General features: G+C 56.5%; 2 protein-coding genes across 3 annotated transcripts; both read left to right on the top strand.

Annotated features, from left to right (window-relative positions):
* Window positions 1-4451: 4451 nt before the first annotated feature.
* TMED4 (transmembrane p24 trafficking protein 4) lies at window positions 4452-6968 on the top strand. The gene is made up of 5 exons (XM_045494164.1): window positions 4452-4671; window positions 4791-4891; window positions 5055-5180; window positions 5440-5586; window positions 5960-6968. The coding sequence occupies exons 1-5, from the start codon at window positions 4488-4490 to the stop codon at window positions 6107-6109; spliced, it is 708 nt and encodes a 235-aa protein (XP_045350120.1). The 5' UTR covers window positions 4452-4487; the 3' UTR covers window positions 6110-6968.
* A 2393-nt stretch (window positions 6969-9361) lies between these two features.
* On the top strand, window positions 9362-17242 carry DDX56 (DEAD-box helicase 56). Of its 2 annotated transcripts, XM_045494163.1 has the most exons (14): window positions 9362-9497; window positions 9586-9747; window positions 10199-10359; window positions 10511-10681; window positions 10799-10889; window positions 11651-11895; window positions 12200-12319; window positions 12807-12920; window positions 12996-13090; window positions 14149-14222; window positions 14356-14445; window positions 14584-14689; window positions 16525-16601; window positions 16911-17242. In XM_045494163.1, the coding sequence occupies exons 1-14, from the start codon at window positions 9438-9440 to the stop codon at window positions 16986-16988; spliced, it is 1644 nt and encodes a 547-aa protein (XP_045350119.1). In that variant the 5' UTR covers window positions 9362-9437; the 3' UTR covers window positions 16989-17242. The 2 variants fall into 2 exon arrangements, with proteins under 2 accessions (XP_045350119.1, XP_045350118.1); XM_045494162.1 differs by having other exon boundaries at window positions 14356-14689.
* Window positions 17243-17737: the final 495 nt, after the last annotated feature.

Here is a 17737-nt window from a genome sequence, read left to right as displayed (position 1 = left end):
TTGATGAGCCTGTGTTTGGCAGTGATCATTTGCTGCCTGGACAGGATGAAAATCTTAAAATAGGAATTAGATCAAGGTATTCTTCACTCAGAATCCCCTACAGGCTCTTGGTTCTTGTTTGCCAAAGTCCTTAAAGTGGCCTGACAGGCCCACCCGATTCTCCCACCCCCAGTTATGACCTCATTTTCTCATACCCCATCCCCCACACCTAATCCTCCTGCCACACTGGCCCCCTTAACCTTCTCACACCCCACACCAGCCTTGGGGCTCTTGCTCTTTCTTCAGGTATCCATGTGACCTGCCCCCGAGGGCCTCTCTCACATGGCGCCTTCTTGGTGATCCTTCTTTGTCCACTCCATTGTACCCCACCCTGCCTCTAACCAGACACCTTCTACGTTGGTCTCCTGTGGCTGCCATAACCAGTCACCACAAACATGGTGGTTTAAAACAACAGAAATTGGGGCGCCTGGATGGCACAGTGGGTTAAGCGTTCAATTTTTGATTTTGGCTCAGGTCCTGACCTCGCAGTTCGTGGGTTCCAGCCCTGCATTGAGCTCTGTGCTGACAATGCAGGTCCTCCTTGGGATTCTCTCTCTCCCTCTCTCTTTGCCCCTCCCCTGCTCATGTTCTCTCTCTCTCTCTCTCTCTCTCTCAAAAAAACAATAAATAAATAAATAAATGAATGAATGAATGAAGCAAACTGGAAACTTACTCTCACGATTCCAGAGAGCAGAAGTCCAAAATCAAGATAGCTGAGTTGTGCTCCCTCCAGAGGCTCTAGGACAGATTTTCTTGTTTCTCCCTCAGTTTCTGGTGGCTCCAGCCATTCCTTGGCTTGTGGCCACACCCCTGCGGCGTCTGCCTTTGTGATCACACGTCTGCTTCCTTTTCTCTGTGTAGCTCTCTCTTTTTAAGTGTGCAGTTCAGTGACATAGTGTTGTCAAACCATTCTCCAAAACTTTTCATCTTGCAAATCAGAATCTGTCCATCAGACAACTCCCCATCCTCCCCTGCCCCCAGCCCCAGCACCCAGCATTCTTCTCTGTCTCTACTAATTTGACTACTTTAGATAGCCTCTTGTAAGTGGAATCATACAGCATCCATCTTTTGTGACAGGCTTACCTAACATAACGTCCTCAACGTTCACCCATGTGGTAACATTGAAGAATTCCCTTCCTTTTTAAGGCTGAATGATATTTCATGGTGTGTATATACCATGTTTTCTCTCTCGTCTGCTTGTCCGTTGATGGACTTTTGGGTCGCCTCTACTCTTGGCCACTGTGAGCAGTGCTGCTGTGAGCCTGGGCGTGCCCAGTGCCTTTCCAAGATCCTGCCTTCATCACGTTTAGAGATCTACCCAGCAGGGGGATTGTTGGGTCATTGGGCAGTTCTGGTTTTAATTTCTTGAGGTACCTGCATATTATTTTCCATAGTGGTTGTACCATTCACAAAGCCACACAGAGCTCACAGGGGCTCTGATTTCTTCACATCCTCACCAACATTTATTTTGTTTTATAGCAGCCTTCCTACGGGTATGCGGGTATCTCTGTATCTTTTATAAAGACACTTGTCATTGGACTTAGGGTCCACATGAATAAGCATCAAGATCCTTAAGGACATTTGGAAAGACTCCCCAAGTAAGGTCACATTCATAGCTTCCAGGGATTCAAACACAGATGACATTCAGCCCCTGCATTCCTTAACAGCTTCCCTCCTTTATTTTTCCCCTTGACACTGACCTCCAGCTGACAGGCTATATGTTATTTATTGAAGGGCAATAATCAAAATAAATCCACAAGGACAAGGATTTTTGTTTTCACCGTTGTGTCCCCAGGGCTTAGAATAGTGTGTCTCCAGGGGTGCCTGGGTGGCTCAGTGAGTGAAGCGTCCAACTTCAGCTCAGGTCATGATCTCATGGTTCATGGGTTTGAGCCCCACATTGGGCTCTGTGCTGAAGCTCAGAGCCTGGAGTCTGCTTGGTATTCTGTGTCTCCCTCTTTGCCCTTCCCCAGCTTACACTGTCTCTCTCTCAAAAATAAACATAAAATTAAAAAAAAAAAGGTAAGTGCGTCTGGCACAATTAGCTGCTCTTAGATATTGGTTGAGTGAGGGGGTAGCTAGTTTAGGTAAATGTTGGCAGAAATTGCCACACCACCTTTGAGGAGAAGTTTTTGGGCCTGGGGATTTAGATTTAGATTACCTAACTTAGATTTTCTCCTGTGGGTAATGCTGTCTCTTTAAGATTACCCGTTACTTAGGACAAAGTTTAGGGTTTGTCTTTATGAAAAGAAAGCCCACAAGGGGTACCTGGAAGGCTCAATCCATTAAGCATCTGACTCTTGATTTCAGCTCAGGTCACGATTTCACGGTTCGGTTCGTGAACTTGAGCCCCACATTAGGCTCTGCGCTGACAGGGAGGAGTCTGCTTGGGATTCTCTCCCTCTCTCTGCTCCTCCCTTGTGTGAGCAAGTGTGCGCTCTCTCAAAATAAACTTTAAAAAATGCACAAAATTAGAAATGTAAATTCCATTTCTCACTCAAAATCAAAAGCGAGGAACCCACTTAAGACTACCAGAACTGTGTTAAAAGGGCTTAGAGAAACTGGATGTCTTATGAGGCGATTTGAGTATCTTACAAAAGGAGTAGTGATTGCCATGTATGCACACATTTAGTTTTACTGAAAATCCTCCCAGGTTCTGGATTTAATGGTTTACAGGATATAGCAGTGACAGACGCATGTCAAATGACATGTGAAGATGCAACCAGCCAAATCCACGATGTCCAACGATGCAGGTGCTTTAGTACATAAATGGCACCATCATCATCAACAGCAGAGACGGGAGGGGAGTTGTTACATATTAAAAGAGATTATCATGAATGCAGTGGGTTTACCTTGTTTGGATCCTGATTAAACAATCTCAAGTTTTCTGAGACAATGGGGAAACTTATCATACGCCAAGTATTAGAGGGCATTAAAGAATTGTGTTTAATTTTGTAAAGTCCTTGTCAGAGACACACCCTGAAGTACTGATGGGTGAAATAGATATGATGTCTGGAAAAAATACACAATATACTTCAGGGGAAAAGTGCAGGAAAAAATGAAACAAAGGCCAAAAATTGATTTTTGCTGAAGGCAGGTGATGAGTATATGAATGTTGCCTGTAACTTCTATGTTTATGTGTGTTTGGAAAGTATAAAAAATGTAGCACCCTCTGCTGTGATTGCGTGTCCAGTAATGGTGTGCTTTGGTTTCCGTCTTCCTCTGCCCCGCAGAAGGCGGTGTTACTAGATGGAAACACGCCTCATGGCCCTGCTCGTTCTGAGTTTTTCTCATTCTCTAGCCCAGATTCTCGCCAGTTTGCACCAGCTCGTTCAACGAAAGGACAAAGGAGAGCCGCAACAGCAGGCAGGGAGAGTCCTGTAACCCGAAGCCTGGCCCGAGATTTGACCGGAGGTCAGACTGCCCAACGTGGCCAGAGTGTGTTCACTGTCCGTTCCATTAGACAGAAGTGAGCCACATACTATATTTAAAAACCTGGAGGTTTCATGCCAAACCCAAATTTCCAGGTTCAGAAGAAGAGAGATTTAAAAAGAGGCTTTGGGTCCTCCCCCACTAAAGCTGCCTGGGAGGCCCTGCCTTGCCGACCGCATTCTTTAATCCCCAGGAGTGTTGCTGCCCAGCTCGGCAAGGACGGTATTGCAGGGTTTCTTTGTGTTTAGCAGGAAGGCGCTCTGCACAACCGCGCTAGGCCCCCGGTGTACCTCCCAGCGGCCCGACAGCCCGAATCCAGGTCACGCACGTCCCAAATCTTCACCTTGGGGACAGCGAGCAGTCCACAGGCTGAGAAAGCCACGGGGACTGCGGGTACAAAACGAGGCCGTCGCCACATCTCACCCCGCAGGCCCAGGGTCCAGTAAAATCTTGACTAAGGGACCCTTGTCGCCATCAGTCCCCGTACCGGTCAACGTGGTCTCTGTCCCCGCACCCGCTCAGCCAGTGTCTCCGACGCAAGGGTCGGGAAACGTTGGCACAACCGCGGGTCACGCCAGAGCCCCACTAGCTCCAGCCGCCCCTACCCTTTCCCCCGCGCGGGACGGGACCCCAGCTCCTTCCCCGGGGCCGGACCCTCGGCCAGTGCTCGCGACGCCCCTCACGCAGGCAGGACCTGACGCCAGGCGAAGAGTCGGGGAGCGAGCGAATCAGCGCGCGAGCGCTCCGACCCCGGCTGCGCAGCGTCTCTTGGAAGTGGGGCGCAGGAGTGCGCGTGCGCACAGGAGGGCGCGCTAGGTAGATGTCGAGGAGAGCAACATCTCCGGGGAAGCGGGAAGGGGCCCCGGGCGTCCCCCGCATGCGCATTCTCCTCTTCGGCCGTGCTGCACGGCCTGAAAGACCCGCGGACCCGGACGGACGCAGGGCCGGCGTCAAAGCGCATGCGCACTTTTCGTCTGGCCCCGCTGTGGCGCCGGGACTGGGGCGCAGGCGCGCGCATGCGCGGCGGGCCGAGCGCGTTCGTTGGCAGGTGTCGGGGCGGGTGGCGGCGGGCGATGGGACGACCGGCGCTGCTGCTGCTCGCGCTGTGCGCAGCTGGCGCCCGGGGCCTTTACTTCCACATTGGCGAGACCGAGAAGCGCTGCTTCATCGAGGAGATCCCCGACGAGACCATGGTCATCGGTCAGGCGGGGCGAGGGAGGACAGGGCCCTGCGTGTCCCCCAGACGCGGTCACGGCGCCCCGCGGAGCGTGGGAGTCGCGCGGAGCAGGCGGGTCGTGACGGCTCTGTCTGCTCCGCAGGGAACTACCGCACCCAGATGTGGGACAAGCAGAAGGAAGTCTTTCTGCCCTCGACCCCGGGCCTGGGCATGCACGTGGAGGTGAAGGATCCCGAAGGCAAGGTAGGGCCCCCGCTGGCCTTGCTCAGGCTGGGGCAGGGGCGCTTTGCAGACTCCGTCGGGCTTCCTTCGCTAGAGCTGTCTGGGACGCGCGGAGCTCAGAGGACGTGAGCGTGCCCTGGGACAGGTGACAGTACAGGTAGGGGCTCTCTCTGCCCTGTTGCAGGTGGTGCTGTCCCGGCAGTATGGCTCGGAGGGCCGCTTCACCTTTACTTCCCACACTCCTGGTGACCACCAGATCTGCCTGCATTCCAACTCCACCAGGATGTCCCTCTTTGCTGGCGGCAGACTGGTAAGAGAATGTTCTCTTTGGCCACAGCTCGGAATCTTGAGTTTGATTTTGTCAAGTTTTGAGTTCATGACCATTGTTGTTTGTGACACTTTGTGACACGGTCACAGAGAGACAGACGCAGCACTCCTGTCCCACAGCCAGGGACCAGAGGAGGTTCTGTAGCCTGGAACAGAGTCGGAGGCCCCCTGGGCTCAGACACTGTAACCTCAGAGGGTTTCTGACCTTAGGACCCTGGGGCGCTCACCCCGTGTCTTTGTAGCGTGTGCACCTAGACATCCAGGGTGGGGAGCATGCCAACAACTACCCCGAGATTGCCGCCAAGGATAAACTGACAGAACTGCAGCTCCGAGCTCGACAGCTGCTTGATCAGGTGGAGCAGATCCAGAAGGAGCAGGATTACCAGAGGGTAAGCATGCGACCGTACTGGGACATGGCTGCTGACCTTTGTACCCTCTGTGCCTACTGAAGTTTCTGCCTGGGGCCTCTCCTACCTGGGGGATCAGCTGACACAGGGGAGTATCGGTCTCCATAGCCATCTTCAAGCTTTGTAGACCAAGCGAAGAGAGGACAGTCCCCAGTCTAGCAGTAGCTGTTGCCCGCCCAGCAGGGGTGCTTGTGGAGGGCAGCATGCCACCCTGGGGCCACTGCCAGTGGGATCAGGGGCGGTATTTCAAAAGGCATTTGGTCCTGAAGTTCAATCCTGTGCAGGAGGGAGGAGCCTAACAATAGCCGGCGACGTTTCCCCTGTGCCTCTAACCCACCTCTGTTGTCTCGCGCAGTATCGTGAGGAGCGCTTCCGTCTTACCAGCGAGAGCACCAACCAGAGGGTCCTGTGGTGGTCAATTGCTCAGACGGTCATCCTCATCCTCACTGGAATCTGGCAGATGCGTCACCTCAAAAGCTTCTTTGAGGCCAAGAAGCTGGTGTAGTATCCTCTCCGTCCGATCCTCCCATCACATCAATTTTTGGTACTTTCCCCACCTGATAACTTCTCCACCTGGATTTTGAGGGAAAAAAAATGAAAAAAGACCACAAGCCACATTGTTTCCATGGCAACAAAGCATTCACGTCAGCCACTTGTGCACACTGGTTCTCAAGGACCCAGGACGTTGGGCTGAGTTTCCAAAGGTCCATTTGGGGTCTGTTTGGAGTCGGAACTGACCCGGGACTTAGTCTTGGGTCTTTCATATCCAGGGATTCCCCCCCATCCTGGCACAAAAAGAGCAAGTGAAAAAGTGTCTGCTACCCCTTTAATTTCTCTCTTTCTATTTCTGCAGTAGGCAGCTGAAACGCCCGGCCAGGGGCGGCCCTGCCTCCCTATTCCCTTGTTAGTCCTGGGTTTGCTCAGTGGCTTTGTGAATGTAAATAAGGGGCAGAGGCCTCAGAGAATTGCAATGTTTTTCTATATATTAGAACTATTTTTTGATAAATTATATATATTTTACTTCCTAGTTGAAGTGTTCCTGCCTGTGTTTGACTAGGTGAAAACACCCATGCAGCTTCCCCTATGCTGTTTCTCCGAACAGTTTTAAGGGCCGCAGCAGCTCACAGACATCATAGGTGCTCTCACGGCCTCCCCAGGCAGCTGGGCAGAGACTTCCCTGAGGCACCTGCGATTTCCATCACGCAGGGTCTCTGAGAGTGAGGCAGTCACAGAGCTAGCACCGGCGGGGCCCTCCTACCCTCTTCTTTTCACTTTGATTTAAGCCGTGGTAAATGTTTTTTTCGCAGGAGCCACGTTTGGTTCTTCACACAGATTTTTCCAGTGAAATAAAATGTGTTGTAGTAGCTGTGTTTGAAATGAAGTAAGAGGTGGTGAGCAGAGGGGAGGCACGAAAGGAAGTGGAAGAAAGGCCCTTGGCCTTGCTGGCTCCCATGCTGTCCCACAGTGGGCTTCAGTGTGGCCTCATTCTGCAGGGGTTTGGCCAGATGGGTGTCCATGGGTGTGGGACGGACAGGGCAGTTGCTCAGCCACTCACAGAGGTCGGCCACGCAGGCCCATCAGCAGGGAACCGCGCAAGCAGATGAACTACCTGTTTCTTAGCCCCTGGAATCTTTTACAGATCTTAGTACACTGTTCCCCTGTTGTAGTAAACTTGCCCATTCTTGGCTTTTTCTTTCATGGTTTTATTACATGCATTTGTTCATTTATTATTTGACCCACAGAACTAAATCTTTTTCTCTGCATCCCATACTATTCCACATGTGTTCATGTTTTTAATCATAAAAACACATGCAAGTTTGTTTTCTAGGCTTTGTCATTCAATATGTGTAAGCATATTTAAAATTAAGTGTTTCTCCTGTTTCTGATTCTGGATGGTTGTGTAACAGTCCAGTAAGTGAACTACTGTAACTGACTTCTCTAAAATTTCTTTGAATACTTAAAATTAGTTTTCAATTTTTAAAAAAATATTTACTTATTTTGGGGAGAGTGCCAGCAGGGGTGGAACAGGGAGAGGGACAGAGGATCCAAAGCGGGCTCTGTACTGATAGGCTGACAGCAGTGAGCCCAGTGTCGGGCTATAACTCACAAACTGCAAGATCATGTCCTGAGCCAAAGTCAGGTGCTCAACCAACTGAGCCCCCCAGGTGCTCCTAGTTTAAAATTTTCTTAGGTGAGAATTAACACAGGGAAAAAGAGGTGGCCCTGGAACTTGTTAGCCACGCGGACCTCTGGCTTGGGGTGCCTGGGGACTAAGGGCTGTGGCTGGGACTGTGGCTGTTCTGCTGGAGCCCGGGCTGAGGGAGGGCAGAAGACTACAGCTAAGAACCAGAGCAGGCTTCCAGTCTGTCCACTACAGACACAGTCAAGTGGATCTTGGTTATGCCAGTAGGTCTGTGAGTTCTGGGTTTCTTCTGTGAGGTTTTGAAAGGAAGGGGCATGGACCACTGATGGGGCAGGTCAATGAAAGATGATGGGCCAGCAAGTGGTGGCTGTGGAGAGGAGGATCTTCGTGCTGGTGTGTGACATTCACATACCTTGTGGTCTATGAAAGGTTTTTTGTTTCTTGGGGTTTTTTTTTTAGATAACAAGTTTGGCTAGATTCAGGGAAATCTGATTTTCTTCACAATACTACCCTGATTGCATTCTGAAATTCTTCCTTTCTTAGTATGACATCCTTAACCACAAAAAAACGGTAGGGGGAGAGGCCTGGTCTCCAGCTCTGGGCAAAGGAAAATGAAGGTTGCTATTAACTAGGGAGATTATTTTGGGTTATCTGGGTGAGTCCAGCGGCATCACAAGGTTCATTGAAAGTGGAGGCAAAAGACAGCCATGAGACGTGAGGACTCAACCCTCCATTGCTGGCGCTGAGGATGAAGGAAGTGGACCCCCAGGCAAGCAGGGCAAAGCAAATAATTATCTGAGTCTGCAGAAGCAAATGCAGTGTTGCCAAAGTTATTTCAGCCTGGTGAGACCTCGTAAGAGTGAACTACAGAACCATAGGACAATAGTTGTGTTGTTTTATGCTGCTAAGTTTATGCTGATTTGTTACAGCAGCAGTAGGGAATACAGGTGGCCACGGAGAATCCTTATTTTTAACCACGTCGTGCAGGTAACTGATGGGTAGCCACATTCGGGAACTCCAGGCCGGCCGACCTTCCTCTCTCTCATGCTAGTCGTTTTTCTAGCCCTCATCCCAGTACGGCCTAGGTGCTGCAGCCTGTCTGTCCTATGGAGTACCTCGGGGCCCTGAGCCCTTGTGCTGGTGCACGCAGGGTCACCTGTTTTCTCTGCAAGCCGCCACCCCCTGCTCGGTTCCCACTGCAGCCTGGACTCCACGGACGCCGCAGGTGCCGAGAAGGTGGCCTCAAGCGCGGCGGCCCGGGGGCGGGTTCGGGGGGTCCCCTCCCCGGCGGGGGGTGCACACAGGCAGGCCCCGACGCTAGTCTCCCGGTGGAGGCAGTGCGGACGGGACTCCTAGGGCGAGGCTGACAGAGGCAGCGCTAACTGAAGGTGGACCCACAGGCAACGACTGTGGACAGGAGGCGGGTCCGGGCCCTTGATGGGCGGGCGGAGGCGGGCACCGAGAAAACCCCACCGGCGTCCACGCAGCCCCGCCTCCGTCGCCGGAACACCCGCCCGGCCAGGCCTGAGGATGAGGCTCCGCCTGCGACCCCGGACCCTGCGCACGGCCGCAGCCGCACAGCCCAGCCGGAACGCCGGAAGCCCAGGCCGCAGCACTTCCGGGGTGTGTGGCCCATGCGCAGTCGCGCTCTGACTGCGGTGCGTTTGCGCTGGCGTCGCAGAGAGGCGGCATGGCGGACCCAGAGGTGCTGGGCTTCGAGCACATGGGTCTGGACCCCCGGCTCTTGCAGGTACCAGGGAGGGCTGAGGAGCTGGGTCGACGGGGCGGGGGCGGCCACAGCGCCGCGCGCCGCCTGAGCCGCGCCTCGTGTCTCCTAGGCCGTCGCCGACCTGGGCTGGTCGCGCCCCACGCTGATCCAGGAGAAGGCCATCCCGCTGGCCCTGGAGGGGAAGGACCTCCTGGCTCGGGCGCGCACGGGCTCGGGGAAGACGGCCGCTTACGCCATTCCGATGTTGCAGCTGCTGCTCCACAGGAAGGCGGTGGGTCGGGGCGGGAGCCCGGGGGGCGGGAGGGGCGAGCCTGGTGCTGGTCCGCGCACTGGGCTGCAACCGAGGTTGCCTGGCCCCGGCCCAGGCGCTGCCAGCGTTGTTCTTTGCGTAGAAATTGCATCACACTCCCTTCTCTGTGCCATGGAGAGCGGGTACCTTTCCCGGTTCTGCTTAACTCACGTGAACCTCTAGCGTTTAAGTAACTTTGTAACCGCAAAGTAAGTTGCCGTTCGTGAGGGTCGGCGCCTGCGGAAAGAGCATTCCGTTCTGAGAAGAATACAAGTGAGCGAGGGCTTGATGAGGACACAGCCAGGTGGTTATGGGGAAGCCCCCACGGTTGGGTCAGATTGCCCGGAAGAGATGGGGGAAAGGAAAGCAAAGCGTCCGATGGTTCTGCGGCCGCGGGCTGGCCCGCTGAAGTCCGACGTTTGTGCTCTTGCAGACTGGCCCCGCGGTAGAGCAGGCTGTGAGAGGGCTCGTGCTGGTGCCCACCAAGGAGCTGGCGCGGCAGGCCCGGTCCATGGTTCAGCAGCTGGCCGCCTACTGCGCTCGGGACATCCGGGTGGCGGATGTCTCCGCTGCTGAAGACTCAGCCTCTCAGAGGTAGGTGAGAGCAGCAGGGCCTTGGAGGAATGAAGGGCATGGGCCTGGGGGGGCTAAGGGGGCGGGGTTATGCAGTCATGAGGAGGAGCAGGCAGGGGTGAGGCTCCAGCTGCGCTCTTCTCCCCCATACTGACGTGTTGCTTGCCTGCAGAGCTGTGCTGATGGAGAAGCCCGATATAGTAGTGGGGACCCCGTCTCGCATCTTAAACCACTTGCAGCAAGACAGCTTGACCCTGCGAGACTCCCTGGAGCTGCTGGTGGTGGACGAGGCTGACCTTCTCTTCTCCTTTGGTTTTGAGGAGGAACTCAAGAGTCTGCTCTGGTAAGGAGGATGCGTGGGGTGGGAACAGGCTCCAGGGCCTGGAGCAGGGGGCCGGAGCTTCACCTGCTACACTTGGTGGCTCGGAGCTGGAGTCTGACAGGTTCTGCTTTGTTCCAGTCACTTGCCCCGGATTTATCAGGCTTTTCTGATGTCAGCTACTTTCAACGAGGACGTGCAGGCCCTCAAGGAGCTGGTATTGCATAACCCGGTAAGGGCCCTGCAGTATCAGCTGGAGCCGCTGATGTGAAACTCCCTTCTCGAAGGAGCTCTTTGGTATCTCGGGTGGGACGGTTGTTAGGGCGTGAGCCTCTCTGGTTCTGAGGCGCTAGAGGCCGGTGGTCGTTAACACGCTGTCTGCTACAGGCAACCACGCGGATGTCCACTGGGGTGGTTTAAGGTATGAGCAGGGACCCCTGAGGGTCAGAAAGGCTGCTTTGAGGGGCGCCTGGGTGGCGCAGTCGGTTAAGCGTCCGACTTCAGCCAGGTCACGATCTCGCGGTCCGTGAGTTCGAGCCCTGCGTCGGGCTCTGGGCTGATGGCTCAGAGCCTGGAGCCTGTTTCCGATTCTGTGTCTCCCTCTCTCTCTGCCCCTCCCCCGTTCATGCTCTGTCTCTCTCTGTCCCAAAAATAAATAAACGTTGAAAAAAAAATTAAAAAAAAAAAAAGAAAGGCTGCTTTGAGCAGCATGGCTGAAGCTCTCACCTTACGTGAGCTGGACTCTTCTGAAAGGTCACTGCCGTAGGGCTTTCCTCCTGAGGGCCATCCCTCATGTTGTGTTTCTCTGTCACGTGCCTCTAGCGCATCGTAGTCTTGTGTTCTCCACCCATACGACGGTTAGGGTGTGTTGAATTGTCATGGCGCCCAGATGAAGGGGACACAGGGTGCCCTGGCTCACACTTTTGTGCCCTGGTTGGCCAGCAGCTTGCGGTAGCTGACCTGACCGCGGGCCGCGGGGCCGTCTTCCCGTAGGTTACTCTCAAGCTGCAGGAGTCCCAGCTGCCAGGGCCAGACCAGTTAAAGCAGTTTCAGGTGGTCTGTGAGACCGAGGAGGACAAGTTCCTGCTGCTGTACGCCCTGCTCAAGCTCTCGCTGATCCGGGGCAAGTCCCTGCTGTTTGTCAACACGCTGGAGAGGAGTTACAGGCTGCGCCTGTTCCTGGAGCAGTTTGGCATCCCCGCCTGCGTGCTCAACGGGGAGCTGCCACTGCGCTCCAGGTAGGCCACGCCACCCCCCAGCTGAGATGCGCCCAAGGGGGTTGGTGGGGGTGGGCGCGGCTGGCATTCTCTCTTAAGCACAAAGTAGAGGCCTGGCTGTGGGCCTGACTGATCTTCGCTGACTTTCCCTGTCACAACTCCTGCCGTCGCTTTGTCTTCAGCTGAGGCTGTTGAGGCACGACGGTTGAGCGGGAACAGTTGGAGAGGAGGAAAGTGTCAGGGTGGTGGTTACGATGAAGTCAGGGTGGGAGGGGGACTCCAGCTGCCTCCTGGGCCCGACGCTTCCTCTGCCCTCGGGCCACAGGTGCCACATCATCTCACAGTTCAACCAAGGCTTCTATGACTGTGTCATAGCGACCGACACCGAAGTTCTGGGAGCCCCGGTTAAGGGCAAGCGTCGAGGCAAGGGCCCCAAGGGAGACAGGTGAGTGCTGGTCTCTCTTCCCAGCCCCTGCAGGGAGTCTGGTGTTCAGGCCTGTGGGTCCACAGAAGAGGGGTGAAGAGTGCACCTGCACGCGCCCTAGGGCAGCGGTAAGGGCCAAACTTGGCTTGTTGGTGGGCCGTCCTGTGCTGGGTGTGCGTCTGTGATGGGTGAGGAGCAGGTTCCCCAAGGGAACGTGAGCCTAACAGACTCCAGGTGTGGCTCTCGGATCGCTTTGTGATGCAGTGAGTCTGCTCCTTCCCCCCCCCCCCCCCCCCCCCCCCGCTGAGGTCAGGGTGAAAGGTTTGGCCGCCACCACTACCCCAGGTCCTGAAACAGTACCAATTCTAGGGTTTTAAACCCATTAGGGTTTTATGGTTTCTTATCAGGCTTTATTGAGAGATGTTGTAATTAAAAGGCTTGAGAGGCTGGAGATCGCTGGTCTGGAGGGAGGAGGAGGTCAGTCTGACGCTGGGATGTCTCCCCACAGGGCTTCTGATCCGGAGGCCGGCGTGGCCCGGGGCATAGACTTCCACCACGTGTGCGCTGTGCTCAACTTTGATCTGCCCCCTACCCCTGAAGCCTACATTCATCGGGCTGGCAGGTAGGAGAGCTGGGGGTGGCGGGCAGGCAGTGGGCCTGGGGCTGGAGATTGATGCCGGGCCACGTGTCCTTGCAGGACGGCTCGCGCCAACAACCCAGGCATGGTTTTGACCTTGGTGCTGCCCGCTGAGCAGTCGCACCTGGACACAATCGAGGAGCTTCTCTGTGGAGGTGAGAGCCCAGCCCTCCTCTCCAGCCACACCTCAGACGCAGTGGTGGGGATGGCAGCGGGGACACCAGCGTGGGCAGTAGCACCCCTGCTCGGCCCTGCTCTGCTCGGCCCTGCCCCTCCCTCCCGTTCCACCTTCTCACACTCAGGGTGGCAGGCGGCATCCCCCACAAATGATTAAGCCGAGGTCCAGAGCTGTCGGGCAGGTGGTCAGAGTCACATTTATTGTCTGATTCAAGGGGCAGAAGGGCCAAGGGAGGGGAGGGGGTTTGGAGAAAAGGGAGGGGGCTGGTGGTGTCCCAGGAGAGGACTTTGGGAGAGGAGGCTACGCGGGGTGTCCTTCCCTGACCCCCAGGTAGCCCAGCCGTGGTCTGGGCTCCTCTGTGTCTTCGAGGTTATGTTGCAGCAGCGTAGCTGGCATCTTCCCAGGCCGAGGGGCAGGCCATGCAAGGGGCGTGGCTGGGGCTGCGCTCCAGCCAGGAGGTTCTGGAAGGAGGTCCGGACAGGGCTTCTGTGCAGTCTCATTGCTGCCTGTGTTGGGGGTGCGGGAAAGACACCATTCACCACGTGGCATTAAGCCTGTGGGCTTGTGCAGAAGATGGGCTGGGGCACCACTTGGCAGGCGTGCGAGGGGTGCGTTGTGCCCTGGCTTCTTCAGCTGGGACGCTGGTTTGTCACGGACGCTGAGTGTCCCAGCGTGGCCATTCCTGCTCAGAACGGGGTGTGGCTGCAGGTGGTGGTGTTCTGTGCTGCCCTTTGCCGTACTTTTGCTGCTCTTATGGCGAGAGTGGGTAGGTGGGCAGGTTGTGAGGCTGAGGATGTGTCTGGCATCCAGGGGATGATGGGTTGCCCCAGCCACAGTGTCCTGGAGCAGCTGTCGTGGGCCATCCACAAGACTCCGGTTTCTCGCTGCACATGAACGTCACAGGGAAGCAGTGGGCTGGGCTCTGGGCTGCTTCACCCCAGGGAGGGGATACAAGGGGCTCTGAGCAGGTGACCCCCCAGTAGACCCACCCTGAACCTTCAGCCCAGGGGACCCTCTGTGCTGTTCTCTCCACAGAGAATGAGGCCCCTGTCCTGCTTCCCTACCAGTTCCGCATGGAGGAGATCGAGGCCTTCCGGTATCGCTGCAGGGTGAGTGGAACATGGGGTGGGGGGGAGGGGGGTCCGTTCCTCAGGGACCTGGGTCAGACCCCTGCTGCTGAACGCCGGGCACGAGGGAGGATTGGGCAGCCTCGCTGTCCTGACCTCTGGTGTGCACACCCAGGACGCCATGCGCTCAGTGACAAAACAGGCCATCCGAGAGGCAAGGTTGAAGGAGATCAAGGAGGAACTTCTGCATTCAGAGAGGCTCAAGGTGAGGGCCGGTGGGGGAGGGACTTGGCCTCTGTGGGGGACACATGTGGCTCTGAGCAGGGAGCACGTGGGGCGCAGCTGCTCACAGGAGGGCCTCAGAAGGAAGAGCGAGCCTGCTGTTCGCCCGTGTCCCCTGCAGACATACTTCGAAGACAACCCCCGGGACCTCCAGCTGCTGCGGCACGATCTGCCTTTGCACCCTGCTGTGGTGAAGCCCCACCTGGGACATGTCCCTGACTACCTAGGTGAGCGCGTACCCCTGTGTGGGCAGGGGCAGGGACCCCACGCTGCAGGCACTGGCAGAGGCCGCACCCAGGCCCAGCAGCACCATCCCAGCCGCTGGCTATGCAGCAGGGCCAGTGTGGAAGGGGGTCATGGCAGGAGGTGAAGTGGGGGTGGGGGATTGGGGAACAGGCCTGTCTGAGCCTCATGGGGACCAGAGATGCCCAGGTTACCGTCATGTCAGGAATGGACCACGAGTTCGGCTTCTGGGGTACAGTCAAGGCCAAAATTCAACCAAGTGGTCCAAGTGTCTGGTTTTCTTTGTGTAGCCGTAATCCTGGTAATGGTGTCCGGTGTGTGGTCTCTGGTAACAAGCACATGTGTTTTTGTGCTGAACTTGCTGAAGACGGGTTAAGGGGGAAGGGCGAGTAAGAGTTGGCCCTCTCAAGCCCATGGGTTTGCAGGAGAGGCTTGGGCCAGCAGCACAGAAGGATTCAGAACACGGGAAGGTGCCACAAAGACTGGTGGAGCGGGTTCCCCAGGACTGACCTGGAGGGACTGGTGGGGGCCAGGTTCTCTAAAGACCGGAGGGACTGGTGGGGGCCGAATTCCCCAGGACTGATCTGGAGGGATTGGTGGGGGCCGAGTTCCCCAGGACTGACCTTCAGGGATTGGTGGGGGCCAGGTTCCCCAAGGACTGACCTGGAGACGTTGGTGAAGGCCAGGTTCCCCAAGGACTGACCTGGAGAGATTGGTGGGGGCCAGGTTCCCCAAGGACTGAACTGGAAGGACCGAATTCCCCAGGCCTGATCTGGAGGGACTGGTGGGGGCCAGGTTCTCCAAAGACTGGAGGGACTGGTGGAGGCCGAATTCCCCAGGACTGATCTGGAGGGATTGGTGGGGGCCAAGTTCCCCAGGACTGACCTTCAGGGATTGGTGGGGGCCGGGTTCCCCAAGGACTGACCTGGAGGGATTGGTGGGGGCCAAGTGCCCCAAGGACTGACCTGGAGGGACTGGTGGCGGCCGGGCTCCCCAAGGACTGACTTGGAGAGATTGGTGGGGCCCGGGTTCCCAAGGACTGAACTGGAGGGATTGGTGGGGGCCAGGTTCCCCAGGACTGACCTGGAGGGATTGGTGGGGGCCGGGTTCCCCAAGGACTGACCTGGAGAGATTGGTGTGGTAGGGTTTCCCAGGACTGACCTGGAGGGATTGGTGGGGGCTGGGTTCCCCAGGACTGACCTGGAGGGACTGGTGAGGGCCAGGTCCCCAAGGACTGACCTGGAGAGACAGGGAGAAGGGGGTGAGGGAACCCTGTCCTGCATCCCACAGGAGCAAAGTCTTTGGTAAGAGTGTGTGGCGGGGAGCCTAGGGGGCCAGGTGAGGTGGGAGAGGGCGGCAGTGGGATGTGGAGGCCTGTGGGGATTGGGTGGGTGCCCTGCCAAGGTCAGGTGGTGGTGAGGTCAGAGGCCAAGGATCACAGCAGGTGGCAGCAGTGACCATGTGGCCTGGTGGGTGTAGGAAGGATGTGGGGGAAGGGTTCTCCTTGGGTATGAATTTGTAATAACAGACCACATGTGAAGAAGTTACACGTGGGCTTTTTTTCTGTTTCAGAAGTATCTTTTTTTGTCTTAAAAATGCATGTGATTTTATCTTTCTGCCACGTTCTTAACGCAGCAAACAAACACCGTCGGGGAGGGACTTAACCTGTGTCTTTGCAATCTCGCCCCAGAACACGGGCTCCTGGGCCCCTTGGACATAGGGGCAGATTGGAGCCAGCCCGCCGGTCACAGGGGGAGTGGGTGGGCAGGTGGGCTACATGCAGGGGTGGTGGCAGCCATGGGGTCTATGTGTCTTTTAGTCCCTCCTGCTCTGCGTGGTCTCGTCCACCCTCCCAAGAAGCGGAAGAAGCTGGCCTCTAAGAAGGCCAAGGTCAAGGTAAGTTTTCTGGGTCCTTGGTGATGCTGTAGGGCTCTGCTACCTCGTTCCGTTGTCCTAGGGGTGTGCATGTCCCTTGCCCTTGGGAGGTGGGGGAAGGGCCCTGAGAACTCGGCCCATGCTCTTGGGCTGCGGGTTAGTCGTGGGGGCAGACACTCCCTGGGCTGCTTGCCAGCGGCTTCAAGAACACATGAGGGTCTGCTCTGCCCCCGCTGCCCACCCTGTCTAGCGGGGACCACGCCTCCCATCTCTCCCAGTCTGTCTCCGCTGAACCCAATTTCCTGGCTAACCCGTGACTTTGCCCCGCAGAAGGCACGGACCCGGAACCCACTGCGCAGCTTCAGGCACAGAGAGGAGAGACGTAGGCCCACCGCTGTGCCTCCCTGAGGCTGTGTGTGCAGCCTCTGGTCTTGGGGATGCGTTCTGGGGCTGAGCAGGGAGCGGAGGCCAGCTTCCCGCCCTGGATGGTCTGGATGGTGGGGCAGGCAGTGCCGTGGTGGTGCTGGTTCCTGGTGCCACCAGGCTGGCACTTTGTTCCTCGACAGAATAAGGATTTGGCTGGCCTGGCCTGTGCTTCCTCTCTGTGTGAAGGTATGCTCATCCCTGGAAACCTTGGGAATTAAACCGCATCCAGGAGGCGGCGCCTGGCTCTCTGCCTGCTGCATGTGGTACCTGCCGGGCCAGCAGAGGTCAGCCGTGCGGCGCTGTGACCCACCTCGCCTGGGTCTCTGGCCCAACCACTGCCACGCCCAGGACTTGGGATGATCTTGCTCCCCTGGAGCACCACAAGGAGGCGGGCCTTCCCAGCCGTGAGCCCCACACCTCCCCCTCCAAGCCTGGGTGCGTCGTAAATGCCTCCTGGAGGCAGGGAGCCCAGGGAGTTGTCACGGGGTGTGTGCATGTGCAGCATTCCAGGCTCTCCACCCAGCCAGAAGGCCCCAGAAGGAGCAGATCCCAGCGTCTGCTGCTGTCCAAAGGCAGGGGTCTACCTCGTGCCGTGTCCTGGTGTGACTGTCACCTGCTGTGGGCCTTGTAAGGCCGGGCTGGTTGGGAGAGAACATAGGGCAGCGAGGAAGCTGTGTCTTTGCTTCCTGTGAGGGTGTGGTGGCGCTTGGGGTTGCTGGGGCTTGACCTTT

The sequence above is a fragment of the Leopardus geoffroyi genome, chromosome A2, assembly GCF_018350155.1.
Source record: "Leopardus geoffroyi isolate Oge1 chromosome A2, O.geoffroyi_Oge1_pat1.0, whole genome shotgun sequence".
Lineage (NCBI taxonomy): Eukaryota > Metazoa > Chordata > Mammalia > Carnivora > Felidae > Leopardus > Leopardus geoffroyi.
The sequence above is the reverse complement of the archived record's forward strand: the minus strand, read 5'-3'. Positions and strand labels throughout refer to the sequence as shown.

Coding starts and splice junctions, on each gene's coding strand:
- TMED4 (XM_045494164.1), top strand. CDS start 4,488: ATGCGCGGCGGGCCGAGCGCGTTCGTTGGCAGGTGTCGGGGCGGGTGG. Junction 4,672..4,790: donor CGACGAGACCATGGTCATCG/GTCAGGCGGGGC, acceptor TCTGCTCCGCAG/GGAACTACCGCACCCAGATG. Junction 4,892..5,054: donor TGAAGGATCCCGAAGGCAAG/GTAGGGCCCCCG, acceptor GCCCTGTTGCAG/GTGGTGCTGTCCCGGCAGTA.
- DDX56 (XM_045494162.1), top strand. CDS start 9,438: ATGGCGGACCCAGAGGTGCTGGGCTTCGAGCACATGGGTCTGGACCCC. Junction 13,091..14,148: donor CGAGGAGCTTCTCTGTGGAG/GTGAGAGCCCAG, acceptor TTCTCTCCACAG/AGAATGAGGCCCCTGTCCTG. Junction 14,690..16,524: donor ACATGTCCCTGACTACCTAG/GTGAGCGCGTAC, acceptor TGTGTCTTTTAG/TCCCTCCTGCTCTGCGTGGT.